Genomic DNA, 25,206 nt, shown 5'->3' with positions numbered 1-25,206 from the left:
AGGAAATGGCAACCCACTCCAGTGTTCTTGCCTGGAGAATCCCAGGGTCGGGGAAGCCTGGTGGGCTGCCGTCTATGGGGTCGCACAGAGTTGGACACGACTGAAGCGACTCAGCAGCAGCAGCAGCAGTCACCTCTCTCAACCACCTTACATCAGCAGTCTGCTTCATTCATTATGGTACCTGTATGATGTCTTCAGTAACAGTTGTCCCTGTGATTTTAACATGTATTAATTCAGTGTCCCATTCTTCTCTCACTTGTAATTCTAATTATTGTTATTGGCTGAAACAACTAAAATGCCTCACTTTACCTATGTTCTAATCTCTAAGCACCTGTTTCTTTCTGTATTCTAGTCACTTAGATTGTAAGAGTTATTTCTTTTCAAAGTTAACAGAGTAAACATAACTACACTTATTGACTAAACCAGCTTGAACTTGATTTTTTCCCATATTTTCCTTTTCTTTTTATGGCTCTGTCATCCTCTCTATTCCCTGCTTTGGAAAACAGTTCATGCTCCCTCATCCATTTTAGCTTATTCAGTCAAGTTTAACTCCTTCAGGAGATATTTATGGAGTGCCTCCTGTTGCCAGGTACCATTCTAGGCAACAAGGAAATAGTAATGATCAAGAAAAAAATCTAAAAATAAGCAAATACATAAAAATGATCAGGTAATTATAAATTTTCATTAAGATGATATTCTTGAAATACACTGTGTGGCTGTTTTAGATTGGGTGGTCAGGGAAATTCATTCTGAGTAGGAATTATTCAGCAGAAGTATACATTATAAAAAGCTGCTCATGCAAAGATGGACACAGAAAAGCATTCTGAAGCAAAGGAACAGGGCATGCAAAGCCCCAAGTTCTAGGACTTCAGGTGTTCAAGCAACAAAAATTATCCAGTATAAGTGGAGGATAATGAGTAATGGGGAAATTATAATGGATGAGGTTAGAGAGTTAGGTAAGAGTCAAGTCACATAAGGGCTTTGTTAAACATATTAAGAAATTTGAATTGTATTCCAAGAGCAATGGAGATTCATTGAAAAGCTTTATATAAGGAAGTGACATCATGTGATTTACATTTTAAAAGATGAGTATGAAAGCCAAGGAGGTCAGTTAGGTTAAGGCAGTGGGAGCAGTTAGGAAGGACAGGACTAATAGCAATGCAAAAGGAGGGATGTGTTTAGACAGTATGGTAAAAATAAGTCATTAGCAGAGTAGAGGAGGAAAAGAACAGTGCAAGATTCTCATTTTCTACATTTGGATGCTGAGAAGGCTTAGTGTTTAGATCACGTTAATTTTGAGAGGATATTACACACATCTGCCCAATGATGTCAGTTCATCAGGTACATATACTGATTGGGTTCCAGGGAGCAGTCAGACCTAAAAATAGATATTGGAGAATGATCACTATATAAGGAGACTTTAAAGCCATAGGACAGGATAAAGTCTCTTAAGGTAGGATCTCCTAGGTATTAGGCATTGATAAAGAAAAGGGCCAACTATGTATGTTTGAATACTCCAACATTTAGATTAGAAAAATGAGAGAGAGAGAGAATAAGCAAAGGAAACTGAGAAAGAGCTATCAGGGAGGTAAGAGAAAAGCCAGTGGGCAGACCTTACAGAAACGGAGTCCGAGTGCCACAGAGGAGAGGGTGGACAATCGTACTGAAGGCTGAGTTGTCTGGATTCTATCACAAATGCTTAATTGCATTAACAAACAAATATTCATTGAATATTTACTATACAAACATTATTCTAGGTACCCTTGGGAATAGTAACAAGAGACACATTCAGTGACCACCCCCCCCAAAAAAATAAAAGCTCTGGATCAAAGTTTATTTCACTATTTATAAAGATCTACAATAGCATCAGTGGAACTCCATGTGCATGTGTATAAATGTGTGTGTGTGTGTGCGTGCACGCGCGCACGTAAGCCTACAATCACTGACAAGGTGGTAAAACCTGACTTAAGAGCAGCAGAGCTTCCAGATATGAAGGGAAAATGTAAGCAAAGCCAAAGGGTACTCAGTGGCCATCAGTACAGCCTGATGAGAGACCACAGAGAAGACCATAATGCTTTGTTGCAATTTAAGACTCTATGACCTTGATACAATTCTGAAGTTTGAGAAAAGCCCTAATAATGGCTGAAATTGAACTTCCCATTAGCATTCAATTCAATAAAAATTAAATGCTATGATGGTGATGATGTTATTTAAGCAAGTAGGGCAACCAGTTAATTTTAAAATATAAAACTAAAGTAACAAGAGCAATCTTTACCTATATCCTGAATGACTCCTATGGAAAAACATTTAAAGAGCTTTTTCTTGAATCCAAAATTAATATATACATACATACACAGGACAATACTTACGACCAGGCAGGGTTTGGGTAGATATCCAATTTGAAGCATTGCCATAACCAGCATTGGTGCTGGCAGCCACTTGGAATCTATACCATCTAAATTTCTTCAATCCATATACTGTCTCTTCAGTTAGGTCAGCTTCATAGAGGTACTGAATTTTTTGATGTTCAACACAGTCTTCAGAGTCCCATTCTCTGCATTTTTTAGCTCGAAGTTGAGTGGTAATCTTGTAGTTTTGGAAGTAGCCAAAGATACTGTCAGGTCTCATCCATGTCAATGTTGCACTAGTTGACTGAACATTAGAAAAGGCAATATTCATGGGAACACTGGGAACTACAAATTAAAGGGAAAAAATGAAAACAATTAGAATTACTAAACACTGTGTAAATGGGATGAAGAAACAGGATTTACAAATTTTTTTTACTATGTACATAGTGGTGATCTCTTATTACAACTGCCCTTAGATTAAGACGCCCACATTTAATGAGCAGAAACTTACAGTGAGGCTTCAGAGAGCAATCAAGGATTCTAAGGGTTAGGGGACAAAACAATTGTGATATTTTTATTCCTAACTTTGCTCCCAAATTTACTCACAAGTTGCTTATAAAAACTTACTTTAGTTCCTTATATAAACACTAGTACAAAGGAAAATTGCAGGCTTATATAATCCTTTGTATTTTCAGAGGTATGGTCTGAGTTTTGCTATTCAATTCCCAAGAAAGACATTCTTATATTTAAATGACTAGATAGATATAAGCACATCTTACAGTAAATGCTGATTATAAAATAAAGAAACATTATTGACTGAATTAATAATTTATACAATTGGGTAATTTTTATTTTATGTTGCACATATTTAAAATTAGTAAAACTCTTTCTAGAACACCATCAACCACAGTGACATTTACACACAGAATAAGGTATCATCTACAATCATATTGTCCTACTTGGGATCATTATCAGATTTCACATTTCTATTGGTTTGCTATATGCATACTACGTGTCAGGCTCTGGGGTTGGTGTTAGGAAATCAAAATACCCAGGCTTATGTTTTGTTCTCAAGAAGTAGCCACTTATTAGACAAGAAATTTAAGTGTATTATAGTGGGAAATATAAAAGAACAATGACTTCAGTGATGCGGCACTTTCTTCAGCCATGCCTGCCCTTGCATGTGTGCAAGGACCTTCGCTCAAAAGGCTGAGATAGGAATGATACCAATGATTTGTATGAAAATTACACTATTCATAAAACATTATGTTAATGTATGCATTAAAGATAAAATTAAAAAATAAATGAGTTAGAAAATTATTCATTAAAAACTCATTCATTCCTAAATATAGCATATTCCGATTTCAGTAAATACCCCCACCAAAGAAGCCCAACAAAACATACAGCATTTTGCATGATGATTGCATGAGTGTGTGCTCAGTCTCTAAGTTGTATCCAGGTCTTTGCGACCCCATGGACTGCAGCCCACCAGGCTCCTCTGCCCATGGGATTTCCCAGGGAAGAGTACTAGAGTGGGTCGCCGTGTCCTTCTCCAGGAGATCTTCCTGACCCAGAGATCAAACCCATATCTCCTGCATTGGCAGGAGGATTCTTTACCACTGAGTCACCAGGGAAGCCCGCATGATGATTACTGTTACGGAAAAAAATAAGAAAGGGAAGAAGAGTTCCCAAGGATAGCGAAATTTTAAGCTGAGTAGTCAGAGAGAAAGCCTCACTGATGAGGAGACATGAAGTTCCTGATGCAGGTAGGGAAGCTAACCATGTGAATATTTTGAGGAAGAACATTCCCAGCAGAGGCAAATGCATGATGACACTCCTAGGCTGGAATCATGCCTGGTAATATTTGAAGAATAAAAAAGAGGCCAGTGGGCTAGTAGGAGGTGAGATCTGAAAAAAAACACTGAAGACTTGACTGTATATGACCACGTGTAGAACATTGGTATGACTCACTTGAGCAGGAGTAATTATGAGTTCTAACATACATTTTCACAGAATCACTCTAGCTGTTTTGTTTAGAATGGACAAGGGAGAGAGGGTGAAAACAGAGTAATTAGTTAGCAATTGCAATGTCAGCATAAGACATCATGATGGCCTGCAGCAGAACTGAAGCAGCAGAAATGAAGTATTCAGATTCTGAATAAATTTTGAAGGACAGCTGATGATTTGCTGACATGTGACATATGAGGTAGAAGAGAGAAAGAGGAGTAGAGGAAAGCTCTAAGGTCCTCAGGTGCAAAAAGAAAGATAAAGTCATTATTCACCAAGAAAGGGATGACTGTACAAGAAGTAGACGGTGCAGAGCAAGACTAAGGATTTCTTTTGAGCTTGTTAACTTTGAATTGCCTATCAGATACCCAGAAGAGGTCAAATAATAGATGTATGCATGAGTCTGGAGTTCTGTAGAGAGGTCTGGACTTGAGTTAAAAAATTTGAATGTTCTCTTAAATTTTTACAGCATTATCTACAGACAATTTTTTAATATGAATATTAATTGTATTACACAAGTCAATCCCACAAATAGCTATATCAACATTAAAAAAATTAATAAATGGCCAAATCAATCTGGATTGAATTGTCTCATCCAATAATAGTACATCACAACTCTATTTCCATGGCTCAAAAACAGCAAATCAATTTGGTCGAGTCAAATAAAAGTCAAAAAAGTTTGTTTTTTTTTTAAAGATACAAACTGGAATAGTTGATATTATCATCCTGTACAGGCATAGCCTAAAATTTGATATTTATTTCTATTTGTTTTACAGACCTATAGATTATATCTTAATATTGCCTAAATCTGAAAAGGGGTTTCCCAGGCGGTTCAGTAGAAAAGAATCCACCCGCCAATGCAGGAGACACAGGAGACATGAGTTTCAGCTCTGGATCAGGAAGATCTCCTGGAGAAGGATATGGCAACCAACTCCAGGATTCTTGCCTTGGAAATCCCATGGACAGAGGATCCTGGCAGGCTAGAGTCCATGGGATAGCAGAGTTGGACGTGACTGAGCAACTGAGTATACACACACGAAACTGGAAGAGAAGAAAAAGTCTAATGCAATAGAAAACAAATAGTAGATTAAAGCTATATGATCATATACAATTAGCCTGTTTTCAAATATTTAACATGTTTTATCATATCTTGCTGTATTTAATCAAACATTAACCTCTAAAAAAGTAGCCTTACAAACAGAACACTTACTAGACTACTTATAGCACACTCCCTCTTGTATGTTTAGTTATGTATAAAAGCAATTAGAGAAAAAGTTATTTTTAAGGAAAATGTACCTTTTCCTTAAAAATAAGGAAAAAAGAAGTTCATAATTCGCTAAAAAGTAGAATTTCCATTATTTATTGAAATCCTTCAGCCACTAAATTTTAATTCAGAGTACTTCATGATAAGATACATTTCAAACTAATCTAACACAGACCAGAGAAACCTGACTGATTTGGGGGTTCAGAAAAAATTTTAAAAGGAAAGACTGCATAAGAACAGAGAAGATTTCACTAACTATAAAGGCAGAGATTCAAGAAGAGGAGGGTAATGTGACCCAAATCAAGTTCACTATGGCTTATAATTCACATTGGCAATAACAAAGAGAGTCTGGGGACATACTACATCATGATTATAGATCGTTTGTCAAGCAATAGAAAGCTGTATCAAGCTGTCAGAATGAGACGTTCAGAAGTACATCTTTTCAAATCCAGTCATACTCGCAAATAGGTAAAGGGACAAATTCATAGACCATTTGATTTGTTCAGCAAAGAAGAAATAAGATGGTAGCAATAGGAAAGAAGTGAATTTTTAGATCTATTTTGGTGGTAGAATCCATAGAACAGGCAGATGAATCAGAAGATCACAGAATCAGAATTTGACGGCAGTTCAGAGATGATCTCTGTCAACCTGTCTTTTTACGTCTGACCTTTATGGAGGCAGATCTCCCTAAGAATTTCAGTATATATGCCTTCTTCCAGGCTTCCCTGGTAGCTCAGACAGCAAAGCATCTGCCTGCAATGCAGGAGACCCAGGTTTGATCCCTGAGTGGGGAAGATCCCCTGGAGAAGGAAATGGAAGCCCACTTCAGTATTCTTGCCTGGAAAATCCCATGGATGGAGGAGCCTGGTAGGCTGCAGTCCATGGGGTGGCAAAGAGTCGGACACGACTGAGTGACTTCACTTTCTCCTTCTTCTATGCCTTCTTCCAGTTTTTCAACCAAACACTGATATAGGCGCTGATGCAAAAAAAAATTTCCAGCTACAATTAAGAATCCAAATCGGTTTACTTTAAAATAAGGAGAGGGGACTTCCCTGGTGGCCCAGTGGCTAAGACCCTGCTTTCCCAATGCAAAGGACTTGGGTTCAATCCCTGGTCGGGAAACTAGACCCCACATGTCACAACTAAGACCTGGAATAGGCAAATAAGTAAATAAATATTCTACAAATAAAGACTAAAACAGTATGTATTAAAATAGAGATTATCCAAGGGCCCTGATTTTATAACGAATCCTTTAAAAGCAGAGAGGTGTTTTTTTTTTGGGGGGTGGGGCGGGGCAGGGCTAGTTACCAAAGAGGAAGTATTTTAAGCAAGAGATTAGATTCAATGTATGAATATTTCTCAACTACTGGCTTTGAAGAAGGAAGGGACCACCTGACAAAGAATTCAGGACCTCTCTAGGAGTTAAAGACAGTCCTTGGCCAAAAGCCAGCCAGGAATTGGGGATCTTAGTTCCACAACTGTAAGAAAGTGTATTCTGCCACAACCATAGTAGCTTGGAAGAGAACCTTCACCCCACATGAGCACTTACCCCATGGAAGCTTGATTTGACCTTGTGAGACTTCGTGAGACTCTGAGAATCCAGGCATAGCACACCAGTAGGACTCTGACCTACAGAACTGTTCTCTAATAAATGGGTGGGTGTTGTTTTTTAAATCACTAAGTTTGTGATCATTCATGACCTACAATAGAAAAGTAATACAACTTTCCACTAACAAATGACCAGTCTCTACTTATCTAACCTGTTCTTAAACACACAAAGGCAAACTCAAAATCTTGAGGGGCTTTTTAAAAAATTGATTCCAGAGCACTCTATTAGTTTGTACAGCCTTCCTTATTTTAAACTGATATCTCCTATAAATCCTAGTTTGACACTGAAAATCCACCATAAGCAGGCCTAATTCTATTTTCATTTACACTTTACATCAACAATTATACCAAAGATCTATAAAGGTTTTTGTTCTGCCTTCATATCAATAAAAAAAGATTGAGCAATTACTCCAAATTTATTTATATATTATATATATATATATATACATAAATGCCAACCTACATGTTAGATTGTGTCTCTGAAGGTCTAGACTAATTCTTGGAACAAAACAGGCATTTAAAAAATATTTCTGAAAGTATGAACAAATAAATAAGAGGGTATTACAGGAGATTTGATTTAGATAGACAATCACCAGACTGTTTCTGATGAATTATAATTTAATAGGAGATCTGACAGACAAGATGTAGCCTCCCTGGTGAAAAACATCATGTTAAGATGCTTGAATAAGAAAACATAGCACAGTGGAAACACGTAAAGGCTACTGGGTATACCAGGAGGTGAATGGGAAGACAGAAAGTTATAGGTGTAAGCCAGAATCAGATAATGTTGAGCCTTGTAGGCTAGATTCAAGATTTTTAGTTTTATCCTAAGTGCAGTGAGAATACTTGATAAGTATTGTATTGCCTTTTAATTTGCATTAAAACCATTGACTGCTTTTGTCCCATAAGATCCAGTGTGTATGATCAGAAATTTCCTTTCTTTCTAGTCCATCACCAACTACTCCTTTCCTGTTTCCTTTACCGAGGGTTTACTAAGCAGCTAGAGGTGGGAGGAAAAAAGGATGCATTCTCTATTTAGGAGCTGGAGAAGGCAAAAGAGGCTACCCTTTCCTTGTATTTCAGCAGAAGGGATGATGAGATGCACATGGCTCTCTGATCAACTTTTTTATTCCCTCAGATTTCAGGAAAGAAGACTTTAATGGCAAAGTCTGTGGCACAGTAAAAAAAAAAAAAAAAATTCAGCAGATTAATATTGGTCCACAGGCTCTACATTCTGTAATTAAGTTTTGCAGAGAAGTAAAGGTCTAGATAGGACAGTACTTTAACTTGGCAAAGAAGCAAGATCTATACAAGTTATTCTAACCTAACTAAAGGAAGAGTAACAATAAATGCAATTGCCTTCCTTATGACAGCACAGGCATGGGCCTTGCACAAGACACCCAGAGTCTGGCATGGATGGGCCACTCAGTAAGTGTTGATATTTGACTAAATTACGGTTCATAACACAGTCCTTTGGTTTTCATGTGCTACAAAAATTTGTCCACACTTTTCACTCAAATGTATTTAGAAAGATGAACCAGAAATAAATCTAATCTGAGGCCAAATATATAGTATAACTTCATAGACAGTTTTTTTTTCTTAACAAAGCTACCTGATGTGCATATAAATAACTAGCAGTAAACTTCATTTATATCCAGCATCTTCTCTTTTGATGAACTGTGTGTTGAACTAGACTATTTCAAGGCAACTGCCCTATTGAATTACAGATACAAAAAGGATTACACTCATTTTAGCATGGAGAATCAGATTTCCATTCTTTAAGAATGACTAAAAACCTCAAACTTTTTCTATTCACAGATGGTACTCATTTGAACACATCATTCCATGCTTCCTGGAATAATCACGCAGCTTGCTTAGATTTTCTGAACATGACTGAACTGTGATGAAGCGATCAACATTCTCTGCCAAGGTATTCCGTAAATTATATTTTTATTCATAAATTATTCTTATCAGAGAAATACTTTTATCACGGTTGAAATGAAGTCTACAGATCTATACAAGTAAAATTTGTTAACGGTTTAAATGCATATCAGCTTTTAGTGATTACTTAGTATATCCCACTTAGAAGGTGAAAATGTGTATAAAATATAATTACTCTCTAAATGTCTGAATATCAGTTATTAGAAGTTGCTACACTCTTAGGATGGTAGCATTAACCTGGTTAACTGTGGTAATATGGAGACCAAGTTTCCTTAATTCTTAGTCATGACTGCATACATTTATCTTCAAGCACAGATACACTCTCTTTTAAGCAAAACAAATGTCTGAAAATTTTATATTTATAAATATCTATAAAACTTACCAAAGTATCAACACAATCTTTCCTAGTTTAGGAATATTTTTGTCTGTACTTATTTTAGATAAACTACAAAACACAAGGTACAAATATATGATCTGAGCATAAACAAACAAAAATACAGTTTGCTAACACCAAAATAATATGGCTCAATATAAACATAGAAATGCCTGCAAAATTAAGTGCAAAAAAATTTCCTCATACCAGATAAATTTTGAATTTTGAATTTTATCTAACTTGAATTTAATCAATATCATTTACTAGGCATTCAGATTGAGTGGTGTGCCAAGTCTTAGGATATAAATATATATGAAAGTAATTTAGCCAATAGAAACTATCACATACAGGTGATGCCAAAAGAAGATTCCAAGGAACGAGAAGGTCTGGGAGGTATAACCTGAAGGAGCAATTGATGACTGGTAGAGATGAGGGAGAAATAACGTTTAAGTAGATTAATAAGGAGAGAGATACATTACGTAGCAACAAGATGTCTGTCACTGGCTGGGAAATATACCAGATTGGAGAAAAGAAATTGTAAGGAAGTTATGAGAAAAAAATGGGGGGTGGGGTGGGGGAGGGTGGTGGTATTAAGTGTGGTGTTATTGAAAGGCACTGCAACTTTGAGAGATGAGCTTATATGACTATTGCAGAATGCAGAGAACAAGGGACAGAGATTAACTGGTAAAGTATAAACTTAAAGACAATCCTGAGCCTCTGTATAATAAGTTATATAAGGTAAACTTAATAGAAACTGGTTAGATACCACATATATCCAAGACAATATAAGTTACAATGATAACAAAGAATAATTAAGAACAGAGCTAAAAGAAAGAGGCAAAAGAATATTGGCCCAAAATGTGATGATATAGTAGGCAGAGAAAAAACAGGGGTAAACAAGTGGAATAAACCCAAGCATTAAGTTAATAGATCAAATGTACATTGTACACTTCCTAGAAGTAGGCTATGACTTGGCTCTCATGCAACAGAAAATAATACAAAGGAAAAAATTAAGATGGTAAATCTCTGTGACCATAAATAAAGGCAAATTAAATGAACAGGAAACATGCAATAAACTCTGGTACTGAGATCAAAGGTATTGCTCTCCCACCTCTCCTTGACCCCCACCAAATCACACAAACAATACCATATAATTTAACAAACAATGTCATCAATAACGTCCTTACATAGGAAATACTTAGTATGTTTAACTTGGCTCTTTCTTTTGTCTCTCAATGTAGGTGGGTGGAATAATTATCAAACACATTTATGTAAACCTATTTCTTCAGAGATTCTAATTACTCAGTTTTAAGTACACTTCTCTCTGGCAGTCTTGCTTAAACCAGAGATAGATTCTGCAGTAGGTGAAACAAAATTTCCCAACATTTGTTATGTAAATATGTACAAAGCTGAGAATATGGAATGATGAACTCTTATTAGTATGCCAAATTAAATCATAAAACTGTCATTTTCATCAAAGAACTGAGAAACTATCCATAAACAGGACTAAGGTTTTCTAAAAAAAATTTAAGTGTCTGTCACGGTGCACCCATAGGTAGACAATTAGGGATCCAAAATTCTATGGACCACAGCTATAATAGTTTTTAAACCAAATATTATTAAAAACATAAGATTCAGAAAAATATCTCAGTAAAACTTCAGGGTGAAAATGTCACTTTCTTGGGGAGAACTCAACAAGAAAAATGATGACACATTCTATTTGGAGGCAAAGTGACTTGATTTGTTTTATAGAGTCATTAGTTTGAAAGCTCTATATAGCAGGTCATCTCACGAGAATATCTATCAAAATGACAACCTCGATTTGAAGTAGTTTATCAGAAGCAGTTCTTAGGGGAGTAATTATATAGCAGAATTAATTGTCTATTAAGACCACTCATGTTAATACCACCTGGAGACTAAGCTGAACTACTGACACTGAAGAAGAAATGAGAATGATGTACTGGTTAGTGCTGATTTGCTTGAGGATGGAATTTGAATAAATAAAATGCTAGTTTCAAATCTTGTTAGCATGAATATATAGAATTGTCTTGAGAGGAAAAGCTTAGAGTAAGAGGTGAAAGAAAGAAATTCTGAGACCACCAAAAACCAAGAGAAAAGAACATATTTTAACAGAAAGAAGCAATTAAGGAATTCTACTCAAATCTTGAAGAGTTGTGAAATGAAATTCACTCAGTCGTGTCCAACTCTGCGACACCATAGACTATTCAGTCCATGGAATTCTCCACACCAGAATACTAGAGTGGGCAGCCTTTCCCTTTTCCAGGGGAATCTTCCCAACCCAGGGATCAAACCCAGGTCTCCCATATTGCAGGTGGAGTCTTTACCAGCTAAGCCACAAAGGAGGAAGAGGTAGGAAGAAACAATTTGGCTTTGAATCCATGAGGGTGAATAAACATTTAAGGGGGATGGTATTTATAGTATCAGAATAGCAGATGACCAAAAAAAAAAAAAAAATTGAGTCTCAGTCAAGTCAGTATTTAATCCAGGGTAAATTAGAATAGGAAAAAGAAATTATAAAAATTAAAAAAAAACTCATGTAAGCCAATAATGTCAGGCACACATTGGTACATAAGAAATATTTAACAAATAAATGAATATGTGAACAAACTAGTGGATGGATACATGGATGCATGGGTGAATACGTGGATTTCAAGAAGAAAATATCACCAATGCCATCACCAATATTGACTGATGAACAAGTGTCACCAATGCTGATTACAATCAGATCAGATCAGTTGCTCAGTCGTGTCCAGCTCTTTGTGATCCCATGAATCGCAGCACGCCAGGCCTCCCTGTCCATCACCAACTCCCGGAGTTCACTCAGACTCACGTCCATCGAGTCAGTGATGCCATCCAGCCATCTCATTCTCTGTCGTCCCCTTCTCCTCCTGCCCCCAATCCCTCCCAGCATCAGAGTCTTTTCCAATGAGTCAACTCTTCGCATGAGGTGGCCAAAGTACTGGAGTTTCAGCTTCAGCATCATTCCTTCCAAAGAACACCCAGGGCTGATCTCCTTTAGAATGGACTGGTTGGATCAAGTGCTACTTAAAACCATTCTTTTTTAAAGACTGGCTGTATGGAAAACCTTGATAGAGTAAAATATAAAGAGACTCCTGGATCAAAAGTTTGGGGAAAGTTCTATAAGTTAGACGGATTTGGGTTGTTCAAGGATTATGAGAGAGAAAGAATAAAAGGAGAGAAGTAGGGAAAAAAGTCAAGAGGAGAAAGGATCAAAGGACTGAGTGAGACTGGAGACACTGAAATAATGTTGTTGTTGTTTAGTCCCTAAGTCATGTCCAACTCTTTGGCAACCCCATGGATTGTAACCCACCAGGTTCCTCTGTCCATGGGATTACCTAGGCAAGAATACCGGAGTGAGTTGCCATTTCCTTCTCCAGGGCATCTTCCAGACCCATGGATCGAACCTGTGTTTCCTGCACTGGCAGGCAGATTCTTTACCACTTAGTCACCTGGGAAGCCCATGAAATAATGTAGCCAATAGAAAAATCGGTTACATTTTGGATTGCCAAAATATTTAAGAACAAAAATACCATTTAAAGTCATGTATATTATTGCAATGTAAACCCTTCCTTTATGTATTCACATGTTCAGTAAGGCTATTATATATAAAAGTGCATGGTGTGACTAGAATTGTCAAAATCATGCAAAAATTTCCTGAAGTAGTCAAAAAGTTATATAAACACATTCTATTATCCCAACCTAATGAGTTTGAGAGATCTCTTCTGATCATGCCAGAATAGCTAGTGTCACACTGATCCTTCTGCAGATAACAACTATGACCTCTGTGGGCAGGGAGGGACAGCTTCTGGCTTATGGTGTCAGGGATGCAGGATTGCCAGAGTAGTTGCAAAAGGAAGAAGCCACTAAGGGGTCAGACCCAAACTCTGGGTCTGAACTCCCTAAAAATCCTCAGCCATTCTCATAATTGTGAAAGTATATAGGGCATGCCAAGAAGCAAAGTGGAAAGAAACAGATGAAAACCTTACTAGAAATTTTAGTTGCTTCCCAGTGCGGATGAGATAAAATTCAGAATTTGAATCACACCAAATTAAGCAATTAAGTAGCAAGCCTCATTTCAAAATCCCAAAAGGATCATACATTTACTTTTTGCTCTATTGTCCAAGAATTAAGGAATTCTCTCCACAGATAAGGTTGAAACCATAATCACACATTCACAGAACTATAATACAGTAATTTAATGGCTTGTTAGAATGAAAAGTCAACACTGTTCAAAAGAAGATAACAAAATCCAGAGTTTCTGCACAACATCACCAACAACATAAAATTTAGGTTTAAAAACTACTATGCAGACAGGAAAATTTCTACTGACATAAAAAAATGTATCTCATAGTCAGGAGGAAAAAGTGTTCAACAGAAAGATCATGGAATAACACAGGTGTGGGAATTAACAGAAAACTAATTTAAAGAAGCTATGATACATATTTTATTTGACTTAATGGAAAACAAAGCAAATGAGGAATTTCAGCAGAGAAATGGAGATAAGGAAACAGAACTAAATGGAAATTATAGAGTTTATAACTATAATACCTGACATGATACTGAATTTGTTTAATACCAGATTAAAGATGGCAGAATATAGTCAATGAACATTATGGCACATCAATACAAACCTGATCTACAGAATAAAGGGAAAAAAAGTTAGAAATTTTAATAAAGCCCTGTCCTTTAAGAGGTACGGAATTAGAATCCCAGAAGAAAAGAATAGTAAAGGGCAGAAAAAGAATTTAAAAATGATGGCCCCAAATTTCTCAAATTTTAGAAAATTATTAATTTACCAATACAGAAAACTAAATGAACTCACAGCAAAATAAATGCAACAGAAACCACACTAACCATATTATTATAAAATTGCTTAAAAGAAAAAATCTTGAAAATTGCCCCTTAAATAACCTTTCATACATAATAGATAGTGATATAAATAGTAGTTAACATCTCATCAGAAATAATAAGAACCAGAAGACAAAGGAAATACATCTTTAAAGAGAAAAATATTGGGTTGGGGCAACTATCAACCCAGAATTATATAATCCACAGAAAAAGTTCCTCAAAAGTGAAAACAAAATAAATATATTTTCAATGAAGTAAAATCTGAATTTCATTTCAGCATACCTGCGATAGCAGAAATTCTAAATGGAGTTCTTTAGTTGAAGGAGAAATGATGTCACATTTAACTTATAACTACTGGCATAGAAGATACCAATAATGATAATTATATGGGAAACATATGGTCTTCATTCATTTTAATGTCTACTGGCTATACAAGTAAAAGTAATACCAAAAATTGTGAGGTTTAAAATGTAAATATATGTAAATCACTTAAAATATATAGATGTCAAATGTATGACAATATATATGTAATTGTACTTTTACAAAGTTCATATATTTTATGTGAAGTTGTACAGTATTAATTTAACTACAATAAACTCAGGAATTATATTGTAACCCCTTGATCAACCACTAAAAATAATGACAAAGAAGTATAGATAAGAATCTTATAGAGAAATTAAAACACAAAGCTAAAACCTCCAATTAAGGAGGCGATAAAGAACAGAGGAGCTAGAAAACAAATAGCAAATAGAACTAACCTCAACTAATTCAGTTTAGTTTAGTTCTATTCGCTATTTGTTTTCTAGCTCTTTTTTCCTCTGTTCTTTCTTTAATGGACTTCCCGAGGGTGTCTCAGATGGTAAAGAATCTGCCTGCAATGCAGGAGACCCAGGTTTGATCCCTAGGTCGGGAAGATCCCGTGGAGAAGGGAATGGCAATGCGCTCGAGTATCCGTGCCTGGAGAATCCCATGGACAGAGGAGCCTGGTGGGCTACAGTCCATGGGGTCACAAAGAGTAGGGCATGACTGAGCGAGTAACATTTTCACTCCAACTTACTTAATTACTTTAAATATAAATAGATTAAATGCTCCATTTAGAAGACAGTGATTGTCAAATAAGATAAAAATGAAAGACCCAATTATCTGCTACCCACAAGAGAAAATTTGTACACCAGACATACAGTTTAAATATGATACAAATAATTCAAAAGTGAAGATAAAAAAAAACATACAAAACAAAACAGTAGAGCATGTGCCAATATTAATATTAGACTAAAGAATCTTTAAGGCAAGGAGGGTTTTATACCTGGAGCCTATTATACAGAGTGAAGTAAGCCAGAAAGAAAAACACCAATACAGTATACTAACGCATATATATGGAATTTAGAAAGATGGTAACAATAACCCTGTGTACGAGACAGCAAAAGAGACACTGATGTATAGATCAGTCTTATGGACTCTGTGGGAGAGGGAGAGGGTGGGGAGATTTGGGAGAATGGCATTGAAACATGTATAATATCGTGTATGAAACGAGTCACCAGTCCAGGTTCGATGCACGATACTGGATGCTTGGGGCTGGTGCACTGGGACAACCCAGAGGGAGGGTATGGGGAGGGAGGAGGGAGGAGGGTTCAGGATGGGGAACACAGGTATACCTGTGGCGGATTCATTTCAATATTTGGCAAAACTAATACAATATTGTAAAGTTTAAAAATAAAATAAAATTAAAAAAATAAAAAATAAAAAAATAAAAGATAATTTATAATGATTAAAGAGTCAGTTAGGAAGTTATAACAATTATAACTGTGTATGCGTTTAATAAATAAAACTCTAAAGTACATGAACAAACTACTGACAGACTTAAAGAAGAAATAGACAAATCCACAATACATCTGGATATTTTATATTTGCTTATCAATAACTGATAGTATAATTTTTACTGAAAAGTGATAATATAGATTTGTAAAACATTATCATATTGAACTAATACCTACAACTTTTATGGACAACAACTGAAAAATAGACCTTATTTTCAAATATGCATGGAAGAATATTCAACAAGATAAATTAAATGCAGAGCCATAGAAACTGTCCCAACTAATTTTTAAAAATTAATGTTATAGACATATTCTCTAACAATGGCAAAAAATTAAAATTTGATAATATGTAGATATCTAGAAAAGTACCAAAAATTTGAAATTAAATACATTTTTAAATAACTATGGCTCAAAGAAGAAATTTCCAAGGAAATTAGAGAATATCTTTATTTAAAGAGTCAAAAATTTTGATATATAATTTTTTATATAAAAGGAGATTTATAGCTATAAATGTTTATATTTAGAAAAAAGGGAGGCTTAAAATCATTATGTTAAGAAAAATATGCTAGACACAAAAAGATAAATACTACAAGATTGTATTATGTGTGGGCTATACAAAAGGCAAGTTCATGGAAACAAAGTGGAGCAATGCTTGCCAGGGACTGGGGAGAGAGAGGTGACGGAGGATATTGGTCAAACGGTACAAATTTTAGTTATATGGATAAGTTATAAGAAACTAATGCACAGCATGGTGACTATAGTTAATTATGATGTACTGTATACTTGAAAATGGTTAAGAGAGTAGATCTTAAGTGTTCTCACTACACACAAATAAAAGGTAAATATGTGAGGTGATGGATAGTGTGATGGGGGAATCATTTCATAATGGATACATATATCAATGCACTGCACTGAATACCTTAAATATATCCAATATTTGTTCATCAATCATACCTCAATAAAGCTGAAGAAAAAAGAAAGTAAAGAAAAAAACTATGATCTATATCCTCACCATAAAAATAGAGAAAAAAGAAGAGCATATTAAAAGTAAAATATTTAGAAGGAAGAAAGTAACAGAGATCAAGACTCAATAAAATAAAAATTAATAAGAGCATATTAAAAAATGCAAAAGTTAGTTCTTTAGATAAGTTAATAAAACTCACAAACACTTGTCAAGCCATATACAAAATGATAATGCATCTGATCAAATGTGGTCCATCCCAGGAAGGTAAAGTGAAAGTCGCTCAGTCATGTCCAGCTCTTTGCAACCTCATGGACTATACTGCTGCTGCTGCTAAGTCTCTTCAGTCATGTCTGACTCTGTGCGACCCCATAGACAGCAGCCCACCAGGCTCCCCCATCCCTGGGATTCTCCAGGCAAGAACACTGGAGTGGGTTGCCATTTCCTTCTCCAATGCATGAAAGTGAAAAGTGAAAGTGAAGTCGTTCAGTCGTGTCCGACTCTTAGCGACCCCATGGACTGCAGCCTTCCAGGCTCCTCCATCCATGGGATTTTCCAGGCAAGAGTACTGGAGTAGGGTGCCATTGCCTTCTCCCCATGGACTATACAGTCCACGGAATTCTCCAGGCCAGAATACTGGAGTAGGTAGCCTTATCCCTTCTCTAGGGGATCTTCCCAACCCAGGGATTGAACCCAGGTCTCCCACATTGCAGGTGGATTCTTTAACAGCTGAGCTACAAGGGAAACCCAAGAATACTGGAGTGGGTAGCCTATCCCTTCTCCAGGGTATCTTCCCGACCCAGGAATCAAACTGGGGACTCCTGTGCTGCAGGCGGATTCTTTTTCAACTGAGCTATCAGGGAAGCCCTCAGGAAGGTAAAGTTTACTTAATATTTTAAAAATTAATCATATACCACAGTAAATAATAATTTACCATAGTAACAGAATACAAGAGAAAAAAGCATATGGTCAAGGGCATCTACAGACATCCTACAGTACACATCATACAAAACAGTGAGGGATAGATGCTTCCTCTTTCAATTGGGAACAATGCAAGGATATCCTTTTATTACATCCTTTGATATAGTATCAGAGTCTAGCCAGTGCAATGTGGTAAGGGAAAATAAATCATAGGTTTTAGAAAAAAAGAGATTAAAAATTACTTTAATTGTAGATGCAATGATATTTTTAAATGCAGAAAATTCTAAAGCAATATATACAATCTTCTATGTCCAATAAACATATTTAGCAGTTATAGGATACAATATCAAAAAAACAAAAATCACCTGTATTTCTAGATTCTACCTCAAACAACTGGTGACTAAAATTAAAATAACTCTACTTCCAATATTATAAAATATTAGATAGGAATAATTTAAACAAAAGATGTAAAATTCATTTGCTGTGAACTACAAAGCGCTGCTGAAATTAGAGTCTAAAAATGGAGACATATACCATGTTCATGGATTACTTACTATTAAAATGACACTTCTCCCTAAATACATGAGCAGATTAAATGCAATCCCAATGAAAATGCCACAGGGCATTTTGGTAAAAATTAACAAGGTGATTCTAATTATAAAATTTGTATGGAAATACAAAGAACTAAAATAGCTAAAACAACTTGGAAAAGAACACATTTATGGAAGTCACACTACCTCATTTCATGACTTGTTTCCTACAAAACTAATAAACACAATGTGGAATTCACGAAGGCGGACAAACAATAGACGAGGATATATTTCAGAAAGACAGTGACATGCACACGGTCCAATATTTGCTTTTTGACAAAGCTACCAAGGTAATTAAATAAGGAAAAAGAAACTTTTTAACAAAGAGTTTTGTAAAAATTGAGCAAAAATATTAAAAAGGAACTTTAAATCATACCTCATGCTATGTATATATACAAAATTCTAGGTGATTTATGGATATAAATATTAAAGCTAAAACGATAAACTTTCTAGAATAAAAGGATAATACTTTCATGATCTTGAAGTAGGCAATTATTTCTCAGGACACAAAATGTACTAATGTGAAATTAAAAACTGCTGATTTGGATTTCATTAATATTAAAATAATCTGCTCATCCAAAGGTACCATTAAGGAAATAGTCAAGTCGTTGACTAAGAGATATTTGTTATACATACATCTAATAAAGGATGTGTATTCAAAATATATAAAGAATTCCTATAACTCAGCACTAAAAAGAAAAGCCACTCAATAAAATATAGGCTAAAGTGTTGAACAGAAAGCTCCCCAGAATGACAGACCAGTCCTCACTTTGCATGTTCTAATATGTCTGAATTTCTGTTTTTATGGTTTAATTAAATAACGCCTGACTGCCCAAAACAAGGGTTAAACTTTGTTACCTTTATATATTAACTATGAGTACTTGCATAAAGTGCTTCACTGCTATTGGTTCCGTCCACAATAAATAGTAGATGGAGGGACTTTCCCGATGGTCCAGTGGCTAAAACTCAGCTCCCAGTGCAGTGGGCCTGGGTTTGATCCCTGGTCAGGGAAGTAGATCTCATATCCCACAACCAAGAGTTTGCTTGCAGCAACTAAAAGATTCTGCATGCTGCAATGAAGACTGAAGATTCTAAGTGACGCAGCTAAGACTTGGCACAGCCAAATAAATTAAATATTAAAAAAAAAAGACAGATATACATTATAACGTGAGGCCCAACATATCCTTTCTTTCGAAACTTATCCTTGATTGGTCACTGTGCATCTGTTACTTAGTTCATGCACAGGCAGCAAAGTGTGTAGTTACATTGCTTCCTGTCTTTCCTGTGCACATGTCACATGCCCATATGCATGTTGGAAGCTAATCTGAACTCTGAAAGGAGTATAAAAATTTGCCAAGTCATAGAAAAGATGCTCTCTTTATATCATAAGCTGAACAGTGAGAAAAAGAATGCAAGCACTCTTGATATGTTTTTAATAAAGAAAGTGAATACTTTCACTCTCATTATTTCTAATGTTTTAAATTACAGTGTATTAAATATTGCTTTTATAGTTTTTTCATTTCTTATGTATTTGTAACTGACAGGAACAGAGTTTTAATGTAGTGGCAAACATTTTTGAAGGTTAGGGAACGAGCATCACTTTCCCCATTGATTATTAAGGTTGCTTGCACACATTATACAGACAGCTTTACACTCATCTTTATGGCCCCACACCACCAGGCAAAGCAAAAACTGCCTTTATATGAAGGATCAATAAACATGTTAAAGGAATTAACATCATTAAACATCACTGAGATGAAAATTGAACTCATAATAAGAGAGAAGTTCTTTTATACCAGCTAGACTGTCTAAAATTATAAAGACTGATAATGCCAAATTGTGCTGACACTGAGAAGTATGACGTTGGGTGAGTATTTAAAATCATACAAGCACTTGTTAGTTTCGTGAACAGTTAAAACATGGATCTAGACTATGACCCAGGAAGTCCAAAAAAAAGTTTTATATAAAAATATCGATAGCATTTTTATTCATAACAGTTTGGAACAGTTCATGCATCAGTCAAAAGAAAGTGAAAGTGTCAGTCGCTCAGTCGTGTCCTGCTCTTTGCAACCCCGTGGACCATAGCCTGCCAGGTTCCTCTGTCCATGGAATTATCCAGGCAAGAATACTGGAGGGGGTTACCATTTCCTTCTCCAGGGGATCTTCCTGACCCAGGGATCAAACCCAGATCTCCTGCATTACACACAGATTTTTTTACCCTCTAAGCCACTAGACATACAAATAATGGAGTATTCAAATGATGGAAATTGACTCAATAATAAAAGAAACAAATTGCTGAACCCTCAACAACCTGAATTTCACAATTATGTTGAAAGAAATAGGCCAAATATAAAAGAGTACAATAAGTGAAGAACAAGTGAAACTAATCTGTGTTGACTGAAATCAGGATAGTGGGTGTCCAAGGGAACTTTCTGTGGAAGATGGAAATGTTCTATATGGTGTTGAATGGTGGTGGTTAAAAATGGCTGTACGCCTGTGTGGAAACTCATTTAATTGTACAATTAAGTTCTGTGCATCTCACTGTATATAATTTCCCATAATTAGAAAATGTTTAAAAAAAAAGAAAAAAGCTTTCCCATTAGAACGTAACAATAATTTCAAAATAAGAAATTTAGAATAAGAATTCTAAATTCAAAATAAGAAATATAGAAAAAATTAAAATACTAGATACTGATACACTAATATTTTATAAACCTTGATATTATGGAAAAAATCATGAGCTTTATTGTATTTCTCATATGTCCATACTAGAAAAGAAGCCTTACAGATTAGTCCAAGAATGCCAACAATTACTTTCAATTCTCTTTTGGTAACTGTTCAATCTTCAGGAAGATTTCCTAATAGTACTTATAATAATAGCATTCTATCCAGTTTCTAAGGAGTATGTCTCACACAGTTAATAATTTCTCTGTAATAATGTCCTAAATACAAAATTAGTTTTTAATTTCAAGTCTAAAAATGTTAGGCTGCCATACATAACAAATATTAATGTATTATTAATATTAATAGTAGCATTAATATTAAATATTAATATTAATAGCATTAATATTTGTTACATTTAATACGTTACTAATAGAATCTTGGCTTTAAAAAAAAATCTTATCTAGAGCTTCTGTGGTAGCTCAGTGGTAAAGAATCTGCCTGCTAATGCAGAAGACAAGGGTTCGATCCCTGATCCAGGAAAATTCCACATGCCATGGGGCAACAGAGCTTGTGTATCACAACTATTGAGCCTGTGCTCTAGAACCCATGAGCCACAACTGTTGAGCCCACACACCACAACTATACAGTCTGTGCTCTACAATAAGAGAAACCATTGCAATGAGAAGCTCATGCATCGTAACTAGAGAAAAGCCTGTGCAGCAACAAAGACCCAGGATAGCCAAAAGTAAATAAAATAATAAACTTAAAAAAAATCTTATCTAAAGTAGACCAATTTAATTAGTAATAAATGTCAGAAGGGCTGCCCTGGAGGCTCAGACGTTAAAGAATCTGCCTGCAATGTGGGAGACCTGGGTTCGATCCCTGGGTTGGGAAGATCCCCAGATGGAAGAAATGGCAATCTGCTCCTGGCCTGGAGAATCCCATGGAGAGAGGGGCCTGTCAGGCTACACTCCATGGGGTTGCAAAGAGTCAGACATGACTGAGCGACTTTCACACATGCAAAAATGTCAGAAAATTGAGCTACTGGATTTTACCATAGCCTTTAATTGGTATAGATTTCATTACTGTGATCCATATGGATTTATACTATCTTTCTAACCCTGCAAATTGTTTCTAAAGTAATAATTCATAATAAGGTATCCAGGCACTGAATTAATGGGTGATTCAAGGATGTGGTGAATAGGAGGTAGTGAATATTTAAATTACAATAATAAAATTAATATACTAAGAAATGTTACTTGATCTGAATTCTGAAAGTGTTTCATCATAGAGTGGCTCCTATTTATGCACATTTTATATTTACAAAATGGCTTCTTCCTCAAAAGTTGTTTTCTTATATACCATGAAAAATATTTGAAATTCACTAAGTTGAGGTTAACAATAATTTGTACAACCTACTATTTGCTTAAAGCCTTTTCTTTATATTCATACTGCACTGATTTTTTTTAATTGTCTAAATTAATGTAATATTATTAATGAAATTGTGCTATCATTAAAACCCATTTATCCTACATTTCAGAGTTTTTTCACCATTAGTAAATGTTTTTCCCTGAAGTTTATAATCTCATAAATATAAGGAGCACATTCCTGAGCCTTTAAGTCAAAAGGTTACCAAAAAGAAAGAAGAGGGGTTTTTGCATGTACACGCACATGCATAATTTACTTCAAAAGGGAAGTAAAAGAAAATAAGAAAAAAATGAGGTGAAATTGAGGAGGAGGTTGATATGTAAAGGCTGTTATGAAAAGTATCAACTACAGCTGCATAGAACAGGAATGGAAAATAGGGTAATAAGATATGCCCCAATTCCTAAATAAGTTAATAAAAATGTTGCTTGAAGAACAGCTGGCTTTAGCTGGAGCTGGAATGAAGAAAACAGTGGTTGCCTGGAGTCCACTTAATGAAAGGTATTAGAACATCAGTGGGGTCAAGGAGAATTATGCAGAGTAACTCAGATTCTTTTTTTTTTTTTTTTACAAAAAGGAATTACATTTAAAAGGACTTTTAAACTTATAATTTAGAATTTGATACTTATGACACAAATTCATAATGGCAAACATTACACCTTTGGAATTGATCCAGGATAAAAAATGTGATATGTGTCTAGAAACTATAAAATTTCCTAGAATGGCTTCAGTATTTCATAGATCTTATTAACTCATAGTATTTTTAATATTATAGGTTAAGCATATATATGATCATAGAAAATTAGTTTTCCTAAACTTTAAATCCATATTTGGACAGAAGTATGTAAGTATACTTACAACATAAACATCCCTCCACAAATTAATGAAATTCATATTATATTACTGAATTTCCCTACTCCATAATGACTCTATTTAGATACTGTGAAATAATGAGAAAAAATATTTTCATTCCAATAAGTACAAATGATCAGGTAAATTTCTAAGGTAAGTGAAGTATCATAATATAGTAGAAAGAGTCCTGGATTTGCAAGAGTTCTGCTAATAATTAGCTAAAACAAACTCAGTAGATAGTAAGCCTCTATGCTTCATTTCCCAAATTTGCAAAATGAAATGACTGATGGGATTATCTCTGAAATCTAATGAAGACCTAAGATTATATAAATTTTAAAAGCATAAGAAAATAATTGTTTTGTAATAGTTTTCCTAGTAGCCCCTGACAGAGTACTTCGTACACATTAAATAACTTATTCTTGAATATATGGATAAAAAGGGTACTACGCTTGATATTCAACAAATCCTCACAAATGAACTTCAGGCTTTCAAGATGGAGTAGATATATTCACCCAGTTCCCTCCACAAAGTACAACTAAACCCATGGACATTAAATATAAAACAAACATAAGCTTCTGAAAGGTGGTGAGAAGACAAAGCAACTAGGGAACTCAGGACCCAGGGAACAGCGCAGCAGTGAGCTCCCTGGGTTTTCCTTTTTGCCGCGTTTATCCCCAAAGCCAGCAATCCCCAGCTGCACCCAGCTCAGACTGAAAAAGCCTCAGTAAAAGCTTGCTCCCTCTAACAGAAAAAACAAACAAAAAACAAAACAGTGCAGCCTGGGCAAGATAGAAAACGTTTAGACAATAACAGCTCTACCCAAAAGCTACAGAAAAAAGGCTGTGGTCCCTCTTCCTCCCATGACAACAAAGGCCAAATGAAGAAACTAGTCTTCTGCCTTCACTAGGCAGTAATCCCCACCATCTTTGATAGAGTGAGGCAAAATAGCAAGCCAGAACTTCCACCCTTTCCAGAGGGAATAAGATCTGTCCACCACGTCAGTGGAGGATATGGGGAAAGCAGTTATGAGGTGGAAGCCTCATGGGCAGCCTTCTTTCTCATGCTCACCCAGCATCCTCCCCTTGGGTGTCAACCAAAGGCCAAATGGGAAACTTGGATTTCTCCCCACATCTGGCAGTAATGGAGATGTGCTCTCATTTTCTCTACTAGAGTGCTATCAAAAGAAACCATCACAAATTTAATACCCCTAGGAGTTATAGGACTATTCAAAGCATCTATTAATAATTCATATTAGCTGAGCTGTGGTCACTGTGATTTTAAAGAGTAAGTTCATTTCATCCAAGGTGCAACATTGTTGGTATTATCCCCTTATTATCTTTTTGATGTCTGCAGTGTCCGTAATGATCTCATTCCTAAATACTGGTAAATCTGTGACTTCTTTTTTCCTTTCTTGGGCTCACTAGAAGCCTGTCAATTTCATCCTTTCAAAGAACCAGTTCTTTGTTTACCTGATTTTTCCTCTTGCTTTCTGTTTTTTATTTCATTGATTTTGTTTTTGGTTTTATTATTCACATCCTTCAGTAG

At 35.5% G+C, this 25,206-nt stretch overlaps 1 protein-coding gene across 1 annotated transcript in view; it reads right to left on the bottom strand.

Moving 5' to 3' along the window:
* Window positions 1–25,206, bottom strand: part of PTPRQ (protein tyrosine phosphatase, receptor type, Q) — a 232,711-nt gene that overhangs the window by 106,381 nt on the left and 101,124 nt on the right. The window contains exon 26 of the mRNA XM_010832015.1: window positions 2,370–2,693. Within this exon, the coding sequence (XP_010830317.1) occupies window positions 2,370–2,693 (324 nt within the window). The remainder of the gene's footprint in view (window positions 1–2,369; window positions 2,694–25,206) is intronic.

The sequence above is a fragment of the Bison bison genome, unplaced genomic scaffold, assembly GCF_000754665.1.
Source record: "Bison bison bison isolate TAMUID 2011002044 unplaced genomic scaffold, Bison_UMD1.0 scf7180017864535, whole genome shotgun sequence".
Taxonomy (NCBI): Eukaryota; Metazoa; Chordata; class Mammalia; order Artiodactyla; family Bovidae; genus Bison; species Bison bison.
The sequence above is the reverse complement of the archived record's forward strand: the minus strand, read 5'-3'. Positions and strand labels throughout refer to the sequence as shown.